Source organism: Aedes aegypti, chromosome 2, assembly GCF_002204515.2.
Source record: "Aedes aegypti strain LVP_AGWG chromosome 2, AaegL5.0 Primary Assembly, whole genome shotgun sequence".
Taxonomy (NCBI): domain Eukaryota; kingdom Metazoa; phylum Arthropoda; class Insecta; order Diptera; family Culicidae; genus Aedes; species Aedes aegypti.
Genome location: NC_035108.1, coordinates 279,154,047 through 279,172,319, shown reverse-complemented (window position 1 = coordinate 279,172,319; position 18,273 = coordinate 279,154,047). Strand labels below are relative to the sequence as shown.

General features: G+C 37.9%; 2 protein-coding genes across 3 annotated transcripts in view; one reads left to right on the top strand and one right to left on the bottom strand.

Moving 5' to 3' along the window:
* Positions 1-17,328, bottom strand: part of LOC5573649 — a 34,470-nt gene extending 17,142 nt beyond the window's left edge. The window contains exon 1 of the mRNA XM_001660925.2: positions 16,941-17,328. Coding sequence (XP_001660975.1) covers positions 16,941-16,955 — 15 coding nt within the window. The 5' untranslated portion in view covers positions 16,956-17,328. The remainder of the gene's footprint in view (positions 1-16,940) is intronic.
* Positions 1-18,273, top strand: part of LOC5573648 (RNA-binding protein 42) — a 65,472-nt gene that overhangs the window by 37,098 nt on the left and 10,101 nt on the right. The gene's annotated exons all lie outside the window — the stretch shown is intronic.

Sequence of the window (18,273 nt, the reverse complement as noted above, 5' to 3'; positions counted from 1 at the left end):
CGTTGGTATTCCGATAGGGTTTTGAGATATTTGAGTTTTTGTGACAAAAATGATGTTTTTTAATGCAAAAAAAATTTTTTTTTACTGTGTGTATTTTTTTTTGGAATCTTTATTTAGTTGTCTAACTTTGTTTCTTTAGTTGTCTAACAATCGAACGAACCGTTTTTGATGTGCAGCTTTTTGAATATTTTTGAACCATTTTCACATACACCCTTTTGAAAAGTCAGTCGTGACTCAACTTGAAGATTTGATATCGGAAAATGACGATTTAGATGGAACTGAAAAACTGTGCAAAGTTTTAGATATTTTTGAAATGGTTGATCAGAATCGACTTGCATGCCTCCGTGGAATCCCTCAGTACGCAGTTGAGAAGAAATGTCACTTCAAAGGGGGCTCTCTGTAGGAAATTTCTTGACCCTTTCAGTCAAGGAATTTCTTTACTTTTCTTGAGCGAAACAGCATACTTAGCTAAAGCTTCGAACTGACTGCTCATTTTGATGAAATTATAAACATTAACCATTTCACCCTTGATAGAAAGCGCGTATTAAGCATAAGCATTGATGACCGTACAAATCGTAGTTGCTGCTCCGTGATTGACCAGAATAATCGAACTTGCAAAAGGAACCGATAGATGTAGCTTGGGAGTAGCTTTCCATCTTCAATGTACACTAGACTGATGCAAATTTTGAAATTTTTGCTCCCCTATGCTTAAACAGTGTCGATTATGATAAAAATCATTCTCCCAAAATTTGAAGTGATTTGCCATTTGAAGTTTATATGGAAATTACTATGAAAAATGCAAAGCTTTTTGTTCAGTCCTCTAACTGCTCGAAATAATAATCTATGGAAACGTGAACATACTCTTCTCATGTGAAATCTTCCCAGCTACAACTTTGACCACATTTTGATGGGACGTAAGGATAATTAGTTATTATTGATAACAAAGTCTAAACCAAGGTGTGTGCATTTTACTCTGTAGCCAGAGTAAGGTGTACTGACTTGGCGAGAGTGGGTTGCAAGCCATCTTTCTTTTGCTGGCCGTTTTGTTTACAAACATTACTGCCTGGCTCGGATGATGCTGAAACTGAAACTAACTGTGCTGCCATCAGTGTGGACGAAATTGTCAAAAATAAAAAAAGGAGTAGAGAACACAAGAAGCAGGGGCGACCAGACTAGAATAATTCTTGACCACACTGTTTCTCCAACCAATCAGGAGTCAATCTCTCGACTACCTGTCTCAGATGTTTGTAAACAAAACGGCCAGCCCTTCCTCACCTACCCTGTCTGGTTTTCTCTACAAAGTGAGCATAATGGATCACCTTAGAGAATTGAACCCGCCTTGGTCTAAACCATGCTGAGATGCTTTTTTGCTGCAGACAATAAGAGCCTGGATTACCTACTTTGATCTATTCTACCCACCAGGAGCACCACTGTTGCTTGCCTGGTAGTTGGTTCAGCATGCAAAATGCATACCCAGTTTATGATTATGAATAGCAATTTATCCTGAAAGGATTTCACATGAGAATATTGTGTTCACTTTTCCATAAAACATTATGACGAAGAGATAGATGGCTGAACACCAAAGGATGGTGTTTTCCATATTAATCTCCATATAAACTTTAAATTGCTTGTGCACAGTCAAATTTCTTCCGATTCATTGCAAACTTTAGGAAGATGCTATTTACCATAATATAAATCTTGTAAGCAAAGGGGAGCCAAAATTTCAAAATTAGCATCACTCTAATGTACACTTTCGAGAACTCCAAAAAATAAAAAGTCAATAACGGCGCCGGCAACGTTTTTACGTTCATCGGGGAAGCGATAGAGTGTTAGTGTGACATCCATTGTTACTAGAGACCGAGATCACCTCTGCATCTCCATGGTTGTCACGGGAAGGAGTTTTGTTAGAGAGGAAGGATAATAGCTGCATGATCAGGATTCATCTTGGTAAGTGATGCGATTCATGCAAACTTAGTTTAGTTGAGTACTTAAAATACAACGTACCAGTAAAACGACAGCAAATAAAAAAAATACAACGTCAACATACGCTTAGTCGATACTTTTAGCGTCGAACCATTCAAAGGTTATTTTTTAAAATGATGAAAATCAGGTAAAGGGTAAGGTATGGGGTTTTGAATGTTAATGTACAAAAGTCGATGTCGACACTTACAGTGACGAACTGTTCATAATTTGTTAAATCAATTGAATCATTTAAGTAATATTCTCACCGTTGTCATGGTAGAAATACGTTTCATAATATGTTGTTCATTTAAAATAAAAGCATGAAACAATTTTCCTAAATTGATCCTCATCCATCCTTGATTGAGCAGCTAACTTACATCAACATGCTCATTTCAAAATTTAAAATATCACTCCGGCGATGCGAAAACCAGAACTCGATTGCACTCAGAATACGTGCAAACTAAATTGAAAAAAAAAAAAAAAAAAAAAAATTCTAGTGAAGATGGAACTAAGCCAAAACTAAAACCCTCAAGAGTACCTATAAGTCTAGAGAGCCAAACAGCGGTTCAAGCTGAAAACCTGAACCACTCGATCAAGCCGTCAGCCAGATCTGCTGTCCAGACCCGTGCTCCTGAAAACTTGAGGTGCGGCTTCGATGCATCTTCAACTTCTGCTTGGGCTTTAACTACACACTGCCTAGCAGAGTGCGTGCAGAATAATCCATTTCATATCCGCTTTAGACAATTTGTTTTTCACAAACTGCACCAGCCGTTTCAGCAGTCGAAACTAATAATTTGCGGAGACGATAAAAACGTGACAGATCAATGTTCAACACATTCGTTCGCGCGCGCTGCCTACTGCGATCCCCTTGAAAGAAAGCGCGCATTCCTTTCTTACATTCTTGCCACTAAAAGTGTTTTGACAGTTTTAAAACCCTTTTTTTACGGAAGCTTTTTTTCAGAGATTTTTGGAGATTCACCCTTCCCTTTGCTCGTGATTGCAACCATATACAGTTAATAAATAGAAGTGACCTTTTAAGAGGTTTTTACCCAAGATGATGTCCAAGAAGGATTACCAACGTTATCTTTCGCTAACGAGTCCAACGAAAAATCTAGAGCACAGCTCCAAACATGGAATGTTTTATCGAACTAACTACTTAAGATATTGGCATCTTAAGATTTTATAGTTTGCCACTTAAAGTAATAATGACATCTTTCAAAAAATTGCTGTAGAGCACAACATTAAATTACCTGAAATAAAATGTGTGATTCAAAATTTCAACCTACTAAGTGTTTGTAGTTTTTCAAGCTCAGGTAAATATGGGCTTATAAAGTTAACTCTCCCTTACTCGATATTCCGTATCTCGATATCGAGTTAGAGAACCATAGTAAAAGTTGGTTTTCATGGCTAACTTGATGGTCCCTTGGAACGCAGTTGCACTGCTTTTGTGTTCTGTAACTCGATACCTCCCTAACTCGATGGTCCCTTCAATATCGAGTAAGGGAGAGATGACTGTATTCCAATAATTCATAGCTTGGAATAAATAAATAAATAATCTTAAAGAACTTATGAAGGTTGTAATATATGATCCTACACTGTTTCCGCTTATTGCAAACTGTTCCCGAAAAAGAGCTTCATGATACTCCTCAAATTGATACGCGAACCATGCCCCCGTTTTCTAATCCAGAAGGGCCAACGGCTTCTCGGTTCGCTCTGCTCCATGACATCACTTACACATCACGCCCCGAGACGGTGGCCGAACGTCACTTGATAGACTTCGGCCTCCAACGCTTTTAAATACTGAAGTAAACACAACGATATTTACAAAACAGACGCCTCGATCTGAAAACAATTCTGCCAAGTGCCGTTTGATTTCGCTCATTTGGAGAGGAACATCATTGTAATCTCGGTTAAATTCCCCTGGAATCACCGTGTCCATTCTGTGAAGTCATGAACAGGGAATCCACCCTGTGATTCGCATTCTATGCCATGTTTACCGCAATTATGGGAACGCTCGGCTGTTTACAAAACAAGAAAATGAGCAAAATGATAATTTGTTGGCAATTGACTATGTGCTGATTAATGAGCAAATTGATTTATACAATTACGCACTATGGGCTGGAAATCAAAATTTTGCGCCCTAAGTCCAAAATATCGTTTTTTAACCTGAACCCGACATAAAAGCCAATTTGGACAAATTGAGATGTAAAATTGTGAACAATAATGGAATCGTTCTGGTGGGGTTCGATCCTCGACTCCCAATACTGGGCGCTTTAACCAACTACGTCGGCCAATCTGAAACCAAAGTCCGTCATGACCCCACGTTCTCCTTTACCTTTACAACTACATGTCCTACAGCGCTATCTGGTATAAAATGAATCCTTTTTTCCGTGTATTCAAAATCTTGTGTAGTCTCTGATGTTTAACCTATCAAATAAGGCCTTCATTACAGTTTTAAACTATGTGATTTTATTATGAAAGTGTTTGGCATATTGTCGCGAAATTTTGATTTCCAGCCCATAGTGCCACGGCAGAAAAAAAAGGGGAAACAATAATTGTAGCTATCGCAGATTTAATTACTCTTTTGCCATAACGAATGTCCTAGCGCCGCCGTGCCACTCAGAGTTGAACTGTGTAGCAACAACCTATACGTTTCTGTGCCACGCTTCTCCTGTACGTTGTAGATCAACGAAGCGTAAAGCACCATCAATCTGGTGTTCTAGGTGAAGCTAAACTGCCAAATCTGGAACCCATATGAGCCATGAGCAGCCCGCAGAAAATTTTGATGGCTGCAACTGGGCTGTTTGACAAATTAGCCGCCTCATCCACGCCGTTATCAGGTGCAGGGAAAGTGAACTGTTTTTGCCTTTCGCAGTAGCAAACGGTCCGACGCCTAATGCAGTTATCATTGCTTCCATCGCTGATGTAGGTAAAGTCAGTGTTTAGAAGACAGAAAGGATGGTTGATTTAACCGTTGAACCATGTGCTTGAACCATATCCGGGAGGGATGATGCAAGTGAAGCGAGCGCTGGCGTAGGTGGACATGGTTTTGATGTGTTTTACAAAACGTTGCTGATAATCGCTAGTCATGTGCTCGTGCATGATGCTAGTTCATGCGAGTCGTTGCGGAGAATCCTGGATGGGAACAAGCATAATGACCGATACTAAGAATTTGAATTTAGAACTATGATCACAACATTTGATTACCAGCAAGCCATAATGAATGGACCAGAATGGTGTTTTTGAGTGAAAAATTATGTGTTTCAAACGTGGACATTAGACTGATGCAAATTTTGAAGTTTTTGCTCCCCTATGCTTAAACGATTTCAATTGTTATTAATAGCATCCTCCCTAAATCCCCCTCTAGTGAAATGGTATAGTACTAAATTCGTTTTTTTCGTCTACTGTTTTAAGTGTTATACACAATTGTTAATCCAAGTATATCCTAAAAACTTTTTTTTCTGAATGTGGTGCTCAGCTATCTCAACGTTTTGTTTCATACTAGTTTTCAGATGTTGGACCACTACCTTTCTTCTGCTATAGCTATCATTACTGTACTAGGTATTCCCTTCCAAAAAAATCTTCATTCATATAACAATCCATACTTTTCATTGCTAGGGTAGAATCTATAGACCTGTCGTTATAACTCAGGGAGAGTTCTCTGTATTGAGGTGTACAGTAGGCCGTCCCTTATTTTTCGAAATTGCGCACGGGGTCATCTACGCCTACTTCAGGGCCGTTGGGGGACCACTTAGCGTCCACGTACTGACTTCAAATTTTTACCTGATTTTTTTCTTACCAAAACGAGCACTTTACAATGACGAACTTATAACATTTCGCATTTTCGAAAAATAAGGGACGGCCTACTACTGGGCCCTTTAGTCCTATGAGAGGTTTATCATTGGGTTAGTGTAGGATTGTAGAATTACTGGTTTTATTTCTAGTTTTATAGAATTGGTGTAAGAGAATACTTCACGAATAGCATACAATTAACTTTGCTACTTGGGTATCATCGATCATTACCCAAAGATGCTAAGGGATGGCATAGACTTATGGTGAAATCAATTACCGAGACTTATCTTACACCCGTTGCTCGGACTTGCGGTTGTTGACCACCACCACCATTCATCCATTCCTCAACTGTGGAGATACAGTGCGCTTCTGTCAACTCTATTCCCTCCATCGATTTTCCATAGACCACTAGGGTGATGTCGTGGGCGAAGCCAATAATCTTAAGATCCGTCGGAAGGGGCAGCCTCTGTACGTCATCGTACATCGCATTCCATAACCCCTTGAGGTACTCCCGCGGTGATTCGAACACTTTTGTACCCCCCTCCTCTGTGTCATACAGTAGAATCCTACCATTGTTTTCCAATAGTTTTCTAGAAGCTTACACTACAGCACCGGTACCTTGAGACGGTGAAGTGCGTTGTCTATCGCTTCACTGCTTGCGCAGTTGAACGCATTCTTCACATCTAGAGTGACATCCGCCGTAACGGATGCCGCTCCTTTTATGCTTGATTGCCACCTCAGCTGTCTGGACGACCGACTGGTTGTTGGACAAGCCGTCCGCACCCTTCCGTATACGGCACTACCTTGTTGAGGATAAATCTCTCCAACAACTTACGCGTCGTGTATTGTAGACAGATAGGTCTATACGCCAACGGGTCACCTGGTGGTTTCACCGCCTTTGGTAGTAGCATCAGTTTCTGTCACTTCCATACATCCGGGAAGATTCCTTCTTCTATGCAGCGTTGCATCGCAGTTCTGAACATGTTCGAATCCGCATTGACTACCGCTTTTAAGGCAACATTCGGGATACCAGCTCTTCGTGACTTCTTCCATCTACATCTAGATGATGCGGGAAGAGTACATCGAATTGGTACTCTGGCATAGACTATTGAATCATGCCCGTTTTCGACTCTTGATTTATTTTTGAGAGCTATCATTGCCTCGCGTATTCGCACCATCGGCAGCCTGCCTTTTCTGGGAGGAGCTTTTTCTGGCATGACAGCATTACACGCACGTGATATCACTGCAACTAGCTGTGCTCCTTCCAGGTTCAGAGAATTCCGTTCGCGCCTCAGGGCTTCAGTGAATACTTCGCCGTCGAAGTGCGCTGTTTTCCAACCTCGGACTTTGGTCGAGTTACATCGCACTGCATTCTGCCCGCCAGATATAATACTATAGCGAATCGCTTGATGTTAGAATTACAGAACGTCACGTCGTCACAATCTAGGGATTCCGGTCAGTGTATTCCAACATTGAATATCTTGATGCAGTGACGACACAGTTCATCAGCGGTTCAAGATAGTTTTGATGGCCCGACGTTATTTTGAATCCAAGATGGCGGATTGTTGCATAATGGACCTATGCACGAGTTCATCATTTGACGTTTTAGCGGTGCCGTGTTATTTATGTGACCATGGAAACCAGTGAATTCGGCACCGCTCAAACGTCAAATTCATGAACTCGTGCATCGGTCCATAGTAATTTTCATTTGATGAACTGCCATGAATCGCAAGTCAGTCCCATCTGTAAAAAGTAGGCATTGAGAAAATGGTGTGCGAAGTTTCGTTTTTTATACGAATATTCAAAAAATTCCAGAGGATTGAAACATGTTCAAATCTTAATGAAACTTTCACAATTTGCTTTTTACCTCGATATCTTTCTAAGAAAAATATAAAGATGTACAAAACACGGTTCATTTTTGTGTTACACAATGTGGAAATCTGTAGTGAGACTGATATGCGATTACTTTTCATTATGGGACAATTTGATTTGGCTACTTTTTCCGAACAAATCTTATGATCTCATCAAGGCAGCTGAAAGAGCATTGGAAAATATGTTGAAAACTTAACTCAACTCAATTTTGACGAAAATGCAGATGGGACTGACTTGCGATTCATGGCAGTGAACGGGTTCCAAAACAGGATCGATAAGTAGAAGTCGAGAATCGATACTCTTAAAAAGACACCGAAATGTACACTCCCGTGCAAAAGTTTGGGTTCACCCCCTTAAAAAAACATACAAAGGTGTTTTGTCCATGTCTCTGTGATAACACGTCCAATTGAAGCCCTCTACGATGCATTTGAAATATTTTTTTCCAAAAACATTTTTGAATTTTGTATGCTAATTTTTTATTTAAAGTTGTGACATTTTGCAAAACACACACTAAAACAACATGGCTAAATTCCTCAGCATTGGAGCGACCAAAATTGTCAATCAATGTGTCATAAGAAGCGTACCTAATCTTATATTCTTGGAAGGGTTGAGTGACAAAACGTCGAAAAATAAAATGTCGAATGCCAAAATGTCGAAAAGAACAAAAATACCAGAATTTCTGACGAAACGTCAACTTATTCGATTAACCCCTCTACTAGCTGGATCATTTTTTTTTACAACAACAACATATTTAAATCGGTTTTGTTGCGTAATAAAAAGCGTTGCGTTATGAGTACGCACGTGCAAATGTTCCGTGGAAACATTGTTTCAAAGTTATAGATGTGTTTTTTTTATCGGAGATTACATCTGAAGATGTTTTGTGAAATTAGTTTTTCACTTTTATTCGATTTGCTTGCGGTTTGCTCGAGAACGTTCTGTGATGGCTTCAGCAATTGAATTCGTTCCGCAAGACTCGTTTTTTTTTTATCTCCCGTGCGTATTGGTTCAAAAATTGAATGTGATTAGTGGATGCTCGGTTCGGGATGGATTAAGAACTGCAGTGCGTGCATTTTGATGGGCAGTGCTAAGTTATGGCTCACGCCATTGTTCATTATTAGAGGAGCGACAGATTGCAGAGAATTTCCGAAAAAGGAATTCGGTGAGTTTGTTCTGATCAGCAGTCCGTAAGTACAATGCGTAAATATTAACCATTTGTCGGCCAGAACGTCTACCGAACGTATCCTATGGCACTACCCTTTCCATCAACATTCCACAACATCCCGTAACACCTATGAGAGGTCGTAGAGTTCTCTGCATCTTTCTTAAGTAGGTGTTCAATCAATCATCCTTTCCCATTCCCCAGCTTTCGCAAGGACGTGGCCAGGACAGCTCTCGATTATTGGAGAGTGCGTCAATCTTGTCTAAGAGTTAGAGGTTAGTCCCAAATTTCTAACTTTGGTAACTGACGGGAAGGAGGCAACCCACATACAATGGTCTAGGACTGTACCACCTACGAATTTGTGCGAAATGCTTAATGCTAATGCTAATGCTAATAAAAAGCGTTGCGGTATGAATCATTACAGCACTTGTTTCAGTTGCGTAATGACTATTACCACACTGTATAATTCAGTACAGAATAGTAAGCCGTTTCATGACAGATTGGCTTGATGAATAACAGCCTATTACGATGAGAAATTGCAAAAAGAATGTTACCTTACCTCCTTGAATATATTGCTGTTTGCATTTGAGATGCAAATGTTGAGTAAACGTCCTCCAAATGCTATGACACAAAATAATCAAAGGACACCTAGCAACAATTACATAAATCACCGTCGCCCTAGCAAGAAAAATCTATCTTGGACATCGAATTTCTTGTGAAAAATCTTACCGCGTTTGGTGTTCCCGCATTTGATATTTGCATTTCAAACGCACACAGCAATATCTTCATTATTACACATCATCTCAGGCTTCCATTTCAGTTTCCTTCTCAAAGTGATTCACTGTTTCTTTTCTCGCCAAAAATGATTTTTTTTTAATTTTTCCCACGATTACTTTGATGAAAATTGTAAAGTTTTGCTTTCCAACGCCGCGCCGTTCGCATCGCAACCATTTTTTCCTTAGAAAGACTTGCCACACGCTTGCTAAAAAAAAGACTGCTTTTGACGATCTGTCCCTTCGACGTTTTGTCCCTTTCGACGTTTTGTCCCTAAGCCTCTCGAAATTTTGGCGAAAAAAATGATTTATTTTTAACAAAGGAACAGTAATTCAAGTCATCGTGCAAAAGTTTGGGCTCACCATAATATGGTTTATCGTGCGAAAATACTGTCAAATCTCAAACCAATCATGTGCGCGCCAATATTTGTGTTCGAAAAAGCTATAAACTATTAAAATCGGTTGAAAAATGTCAGAGATATTGACAAATATGATTTGCGTGCGGCTCAGGTGAACCCAAGCTTTTGCACGATACATACATCATACTAAGGGATAAACCAAAACTTTTGCACGATGACTTGAATTACTGTTTCTTTGATTTTAAAAAGTTTTCAGATTGTTCCGCCAACATTTCGTGAGTGCTCTTCAAAGAATAGATTACGTTTCTAATGACACATTGATTTTAAATTTTGGTTGATCCAAACGCTGAGGAAATTAGCAATGTTTTTTAAGTGTGTTTTTTTTTGAAAAATGTGTCAACTCTAAGTGAAAATTTAGTATACAAAATTCAGAAAACGTTTTTGTAAAAATATCTTCTAAGTAAGATCAACTCATTGTCTTTAGAATGCGCCATAGATAGCTACAATTGGACGTGTAATCACAGAGATATGGACAAAACACTTTTGTATGTTTTCTAGGGGGTGAACCAAAACTTTTGCACGGGAGTGTAAATGCTTCCAGTGACCCTTTGAAGGAAGCGTAGTGTGGTGCGCTGAACGAAGTTACGGAAAATTGAATACGAATCACACAAAATCGAGCTCTTCAAGACCAACACATCAAATGTGTCATATAAGTACGTGCTGAAAAACCTGTTCGTGGGATGAATTCTTCTTCATTTTTTGCATAGGTAGTATATGACACATGAAGAAGCTTCGAAAATATTAAACATCTCTGTGAGTCGTGAAGTTTGAGAAAATTGAGCAGAATTAAGCATTATGTCAGTCCAGGATCTTTTCGTATTGGATATTGATTTCCCTGGGCATAGAGTATCATCGTACCTGCCACACGATATACGAATGCGAAAATGGCAATTTTGGCAATAAAAGCTCTAAGTTACTATGGAAGTGCTCATTGAACACTCTTTCCCAGTGAGGACGTAATGTCAAGAAGAAAACGTAGAAGAAGAACAAAAAGAAGCAGAAAAAGAAGAAAAAGAAAAATAAGTAGAAAAAGAAGAAGAAGAAGAAGAAATAAGCACAAAATCGATTTTTTCTGGATGTGTGAATATAACACACACACGGTGTGTTGGTTCTGAAGAGCCCGTTTTTGTGTAACTCTTTTAGAGAGCAAACTCCTGATGACACTAAACGCACGACCACAAATCCTACAATACGATACTTGACGCCGTTTTGGAATCCGAGATGGCTAGGTACTTCCGATTTATGAAAATAAATGGAAAGCTAAGCGCTATTACCAAAATTTGCTCGACTAGTAGATGCCGATATTTATATTTGATTTATATTGTAAACCATGTGGTTTGTGAAATTGTGATATCGATCTTTAAATCATGCCACCCATTTCCCATCCACCGTAAGTTAAATCCACACGGTCACATGTTCTGTTGAATGTGCACTTTACATCTTTTAACGTATATTTTATTCTTGTTGAATACCATTACATACTCGAAATATGCTAACTGAGTTGTAACACGTGCCACTACAAATAACGACCATGCTGAAACCGGCTGCGTTCGAATCATCGAGGATCTATCAATATTGGAAACATCCTTGATTCTCCTCAACACTAAGTATCATTTTTGCAGAATATTTAGCATAACTGCTCCTCAAAACATATCATGGTTACATACTCCGCACTTTTGAGTGACGCAACAGTTGGACGCAACGAGGAGGGAACCCAAATGGGTGGCTGTAATAGAGCTACTGTTATGGAATTTAACCGGAATTGAAAATGCTATTGCTGGGAAAATGGAAACTTCTACAGCTTGTTTATCACTCATCATACAAAGCGTACGGTTTCATTGCAATCATTTCCGTAGACAAACAGCATCATATTTTTAATTGTTTTGATACCTTTTCTTTTTCAACAAAAGTCACAGAGGGGTGTTCGTGAATGACGTCATGCAAAAATTTAGAACAATCGATTCTGCACGTAATTTAGTTAATTCATAGTTAATCACATAACCGAAAATCTCCTCCATATACATGACGTGCTTTATGTTTGGCCCCTCACATAACGCTAACGAAGCAGCACATCGCGCAAAATTATACAGAAAATCTAATTTCGACCAAACTCTTAAAAATTGATGGAAAAATTCGGAGAACAGGTTAACACAGCTTCGGAAAATTTGCTCCACTTGTTCCATTTATACATACTACGCCGGCAGACATAACGGTTACTCGAGATGCTTGTCTTCGAGTGTATCAGCACAGACGAAACCTATTAGGATTTCAATGAAATCCGAACAACAAACTCATGCCGGATAATTAAAGACATCGTTAAACTTTTTTTTCTGGAACATTTTTTTCATATTAATGGGAATTTCCACGTGATGGCTTGCTAACCATCTTAGTTATGCTAACGTCTGATATACAAATTGATGTTAACTTTCGTTAGCTGACTTGGAGACGAGTGACATAATTGATATCAATAACGTATCACGTGCATGTCAATTGGGATCATTGCCTGGATTATGGTGTCAATTTATTTGTCGGAGACGAATCGTTTGATTACATATTTGTTCGACAAAACTTTAGAAGGGTCATGATGAATTTGATGTCAAATTGTATAACAAAAATTGTTGGTTCCATGATAGTAGAGATGTTGCTTTTCTGTTGAACATTTTTATTAAATTAAGTTTGATGGGTTTGATTTCGAATGTCGTTTTCCACTCGTCATTTAAAAGCCACAGCAGCAATGTCGTTATATGCTTCCGACGAACGTGATTCAACAAAACTGAAAAGGCATATCAACTTATCAAGACATGAGTTTGTGATTTTTGGGACAGTTTTGGGAAGATGTATGAAATTTAGGAAACTTATTTATTCTCTCCTAAATGTTTCATCTGCAAATATTTGTAGTAGGTTTAGATCCTAAAAATAGTTTCATTGTCATTAGCGGATCAATTGAATTTAAATTTCTCGAAGCACTAGCGGTCTAGACCTTTAATGCTGGAGCATTCGCCCCAAAAGCTTCCATAATTAGCCACAAACGTGCTGTGTGCATCAAGCGTGGTATTTCCCTTGCCAGTGCACTCAATGTACCGTGCAATAACATCATGTAAGTTTCCGCTATATCTCGTGTAATCTAGCATGGACTCTAACCGATTACGCGACAATTCGCATAAATTTACATGATGTTCATGTAATTTTGTAAATTTGCGTTAAACCTGGCATTCCCTTCATGTGCATGATTTTACGCTGAAATTTACATGGATTTTTCTTTCTGTGAATGTTTAAGAAAAGATCGATATTCTATAAAATTGTTGCTCAGGCTGGAGTGCACTGCGTGCCATATGAAGATTTTGATCAAGGATGCGGGACGCATGAAATAATCAAAATGTTCAATACGAGATCCTTCTTAGGTTTTACCTAACTGGATTCTAGAGAAATCTATGTTCTTATAGTGGGATTCTTAGAATTTTAAGCATATTTATGAAAATACTGAGCGAAATCTGCGCATTCCTATCGAATATGCAGGATTCCAAGAATGTATAATTAGTTATTGGGGATCCTAGGAATTTCTAGTGGAATACAGCGGATGTCTAGTTGTATTTTGAATATTTCCGGCAAAATTGTGAAGATTCTAAGTATTTTTCCAGCGGAATTTTGAGATCGTTACTGGTAATCTGGGAAGTTCTTATGAACATTCAAGAATTTCTATCGGAAACTATAAAGTTTTTAGCAATATCGGAATCTTAAAATTCAAAGCGATATTCGCAAAATTTCTAGCAAGCTCTTGGATAGATATTAATTCCTATTTGAAACCTAAACAAGATCCTGAGGATTCTTACCGAGCTACTTCGAGTTTTAACGGGTTCCTATGGATTCTTAACGGACACCTGAAGATTCTTATTGGCTCTCGGGGTTTCATAGTAAGATCCTATGAATTTCCTATTGAAGGCTTAATCAATATTCTGTTTCAAAAATATCATAGTCTATGTGTACAGCAATTGATTTCAGCTGTTTCGGTGTGCTCTACATTTTACGATGACTACATTCGAAATAGTCAATCATTTGATATGAGATGCCTTACTATGCAAGATATAGAAATGTTGAAGAGCCTAATTTGAAAATACCGAATTTCGCCAAATTTGACCAAAGACGAAATAAAGACCTCCATTCTCTTGCAGTTGCCCAACATTTTATGGCACATAAGGTAAGAGCAAAATCTATAATGACGTGAAAAGTGTACTGTCAAACTTGGGTACCTTTTGCAGTACCAAGGGACCAAATGCAGTACTAGAAGTGATACCCAATTTGAACCCAAGTGGCACAGTCGACGGACCTGATTTGACGCTTAAGCTTAAAGGAAGAACTGATTTGTCATACTCATTGAATTAGAAATATCATTCAGTTTTATAAAACATATCAATTGTTTTTGTAAATACTTTTCGAATGAAATATATTGTATTTCTGTATTCTTATACTATTTTGAAGAATTCTCTAGTTCTTGAATAAACGTTACTTATGCGATTGTTGTTTTTACATTGCGTATGTAAAAAAATAGTAAACATAAATCTTACAAAACATCATTGAAAGAATTTCAGCAATCAAAAGTGTTTGGAACGTCTGTTACAATTCATATGACGGGTCTATATATCAATAGCATAGTCCTATCCTACGGAAAACGGCTTTGAAATAAAAAAAAAGGCTTCCGATTTTGGCAACTGAAAATTTTGACTTTGTTGCCAAAAACGGAATCCTACTGTACTAGTAAACTGTATTTCATCGTTTGGGTAATATTGGATTTATAATTATGTCATGATTTAACTACTTCATATTTAGTTATTGAACGAATATGAAATGGTTTGGACAATACAGTTAAACCTTCTACAACGATTTCAAATGTAAAAAAAATTATTAAGCAATTTTTCCAACTTTTTATGGCTTCTATAATAATTGTAAATTAATATTTTAATACCCACGATACGAAATAAAATCATGACTAAAACTAAATGCACGGTACCATTTACCGTACATAGAACGGTACGAGGCGACCGTCATGTTAAGTAATTTTTTGTTATTCATCACTTTTCTCTGAATTATGGTATAATAGCACGCTCCGTAGTGGTGATCTAGTCTACTTTAAATTATTTGGAGAATTTATTTAATTTTAATTAACCTGGAGATAAATGCGCGTTAAATGGTAGCAAAGATGGCTAGATGGAAAAAGGTAATCGACTCCGGTCTTTTCCAGGCGACATGAACAGCGCAGCTCTGGTGAGTCAAAAGCCTACTAAAACGTAACGTTCTCCTAGTGGCCACCAGATGTCGAAATGTTCGTTTATGACATTTACACTTAAATAAAGATACACAGCTCACACGGGGTTGTTCGATATTCCCAATTATCTCTGAATACCATAAGAAGTAAGAAAAATAAAAAAAAATCAGCACAGGAGTGATTTTTTAGCATTACACAAATTTTGTGTTGGTTTAGAAGAGCCAGATTTTGTGTGAGTCGCACTCAATTCTGTGTATCTTTCTTTTAAGCGTGTTTGTTTTGATTTCTTCCTCTTGCTCATCGTTTTTCAATTGCACAATGATTTGCATTTACCCGAAAATAATGTTTACGCGCTTTTCACTCAACAGATGGCATTAGTGTTACTTGAATAGTGTGTCGTCGGCAAAATGTATGGAAAAATAAAGAGTCGGTCATCTTATTCCTTTTAACCATCTTTGATGGTAGCTTGACGGTACCAGATTATTTTTTTTATTTCATAGTCATCTCGGTGCACTTTTACAAGTGGAACAGTTAGCTAGAAAACATATTTCGAATAGAGTATCAAAGTATCTATCAAAATATACCAATAAAACTAATAACTTCATGCAATTTAAAAACTCATTTTTTAATATTGTCGTATCGTTTAGCATTAGCTCTTCATGTAATGTTGCGAACAGAAATCGTTGGAATAAATTAGGTGGCTCATTAGGGGCTGTAGATTAAACAAATGGTCATTTTTTTTACACTAGGGCAATTCGCCAATTGTTGAACGGCCATAATGCTCGCTAATTTTGGACACGCCATAAGGAATACACGGTTTGTTCAACAATAGGCGAATAGGCTTGAAGTTAATTTTTTTTACGTTTTTTAGTAGAATAACTCATTACTTTTTGAATGAGCCATTAAGGGTTTCATTTAGATATGTCATCACATAGATGTGAAAAAAATCTCTACCGTACTTTTATACGGGAGTGCAAGTTCTTTGAAGTATCCATAAGATTGATTTTTTTTCCTTGAAGGAAATTTGAAACGTTTCTATGCGGCTAAAATTAAGAATTTTCAATTTATCGAAACCTCGTTTTCAAACCCACTTTCTTGGAATAGATGATAGACAAAAGATGAAACATCTCGGAATCGTGAGGTTTGTGCCTTTTGAAGTTTTAGTGCAATCTTAGAAGTTGAGTCCAAACTGTTACACCATAAATATACCTATTTATTGAGTTCCTCAGCTGAGTGGTCTCGCGGATTCAAAACAAAGCCATGCTAAAAGTATCTGGATTCGATTCCTGCACGATCCAGGATCTTTTCGTAATGGAAATTTCTTTGAATTCATTGGGCACCCCTGTACCCCTGAGCGTACTCATGCCACACGATATACGAATGCGAAAATGGCAACTTTGACAAAGAAAGTTCTCAGTTAATAACTGTGGAAGTGCTAATTGATTACTAAGCTGAGAAGCAGGCTCTGTCCCAACGAGGACGTAATGCCAAGAAGAAGAAGAAGCATTTTTGTTTTAATCTTGAACGTTAAAAAATACTTTGTTTTAATTTCTTCGGTTCCGTCTGTGATTAATTAAGGAATTCAATTGCATCCTGTGTTGGTAATGCAATTCGCAAATATTCCGGTAGAATCCCACGACAAAGTTTTACTTCCCAATAGAATTTAACCATGACATATGTACTTCATAATTAACAATAGTTACCTTTTCCATTGTCATTTTTGGCGTTGTGTAATCCGATAGAAGTGCACTGCACAATCAATGCAAATTATTTCAAATGAACAAAAAACTGATCACGTACTCTTAAAATTATTCACAGCCAATCAAAGGTTCTGATTCAAAACAGCTTTGCTTCACTGCTGTTTTGTGACCTAAACTTTATTTGCTTGCACACAGTTCTTCTCACTATTGTATCCGAATGGCTCACATGATACCTGTTGAGCAGTTTCACAAATTTCCCAAATTTTCACCACTGAACGGAAGGAAGTAAGTTCGTTTTCGGCACAGCAATAACACACGACGTTGGACAGCGACTTTTTTGCACATCCGTTTCGTACGAGATTCGCGAATTAAATGTTGGATGCTCGTAAACGCGCGAGCTTTTTATCAACGAGAGGAAACGCTTTTGCGACACAGACAACAGGGCACTGCCAGAGCTATTGGCTGCATTCGCTTGTGGGCTTTCGGTGTGATTGCCAGCGGGAAATCTTTACCACTGGCAATCTTTAAACATTTTAGGACTTTCTGGCAAATTCGTTACGTGAAGAACTTTTTAGGTGGAATCCACCTTTTCATCCTAGAAGATATGTTTATAAATAGATAACACAGACAACCTGAAACTGGCAAAAAAGTAATTCTAGTTCGTTTCCATGAAATAAAATTATGAAATTATGTTGATAGGCATCATATCGCGATACACGTTAATATGCGCCGTCGGGAAATTGAAATAAATGTTCCTCTGTTTGGAGTGGTAATCCGAATATGGTTATGAAAACATACGAGCCTAGGGGGTCAGTAAATTATCGATGAGAGCAATTCAAACACCAATAGCTGGTCCATTATCCAATTCAAGTTTATTGGCTCGAGCTATTCTGAGACGATGAGCTTAATTTTTCTTACGTTGTATGAGTCGATATGAACTTTATTTCAAATTTCTAAGTCATAGCTTTTGATAGTGAAATGCCTGAAATTTTCAAGGCATCCAGTTTTTTTTTTGCAGAAACTAATACCCGGCGGAAGTGTCCTGTTCTGCGGGATTTCTTACAATAACCCCTTAATACATTCCATGGGATGTTTCTGACCAAATTTATCGATAAATGTGAGGTTTAGGAAATTTCTAAGGTGAAAAAAATCAAACAGATCTCTTGAGTGAATTACGCCGAAAAAAGTTATATCCCTTCAAATGAACAGACATAAATTTATCCTGGGTTTCCGAAAATATAAGGCCAAGTTTTCTTTCCATTATCATAATATTTTTCTTTGTTTTGTCTGACAATATTAAAAATTCGATTCTTATAAGCTTTTCGCCGAGAAATTC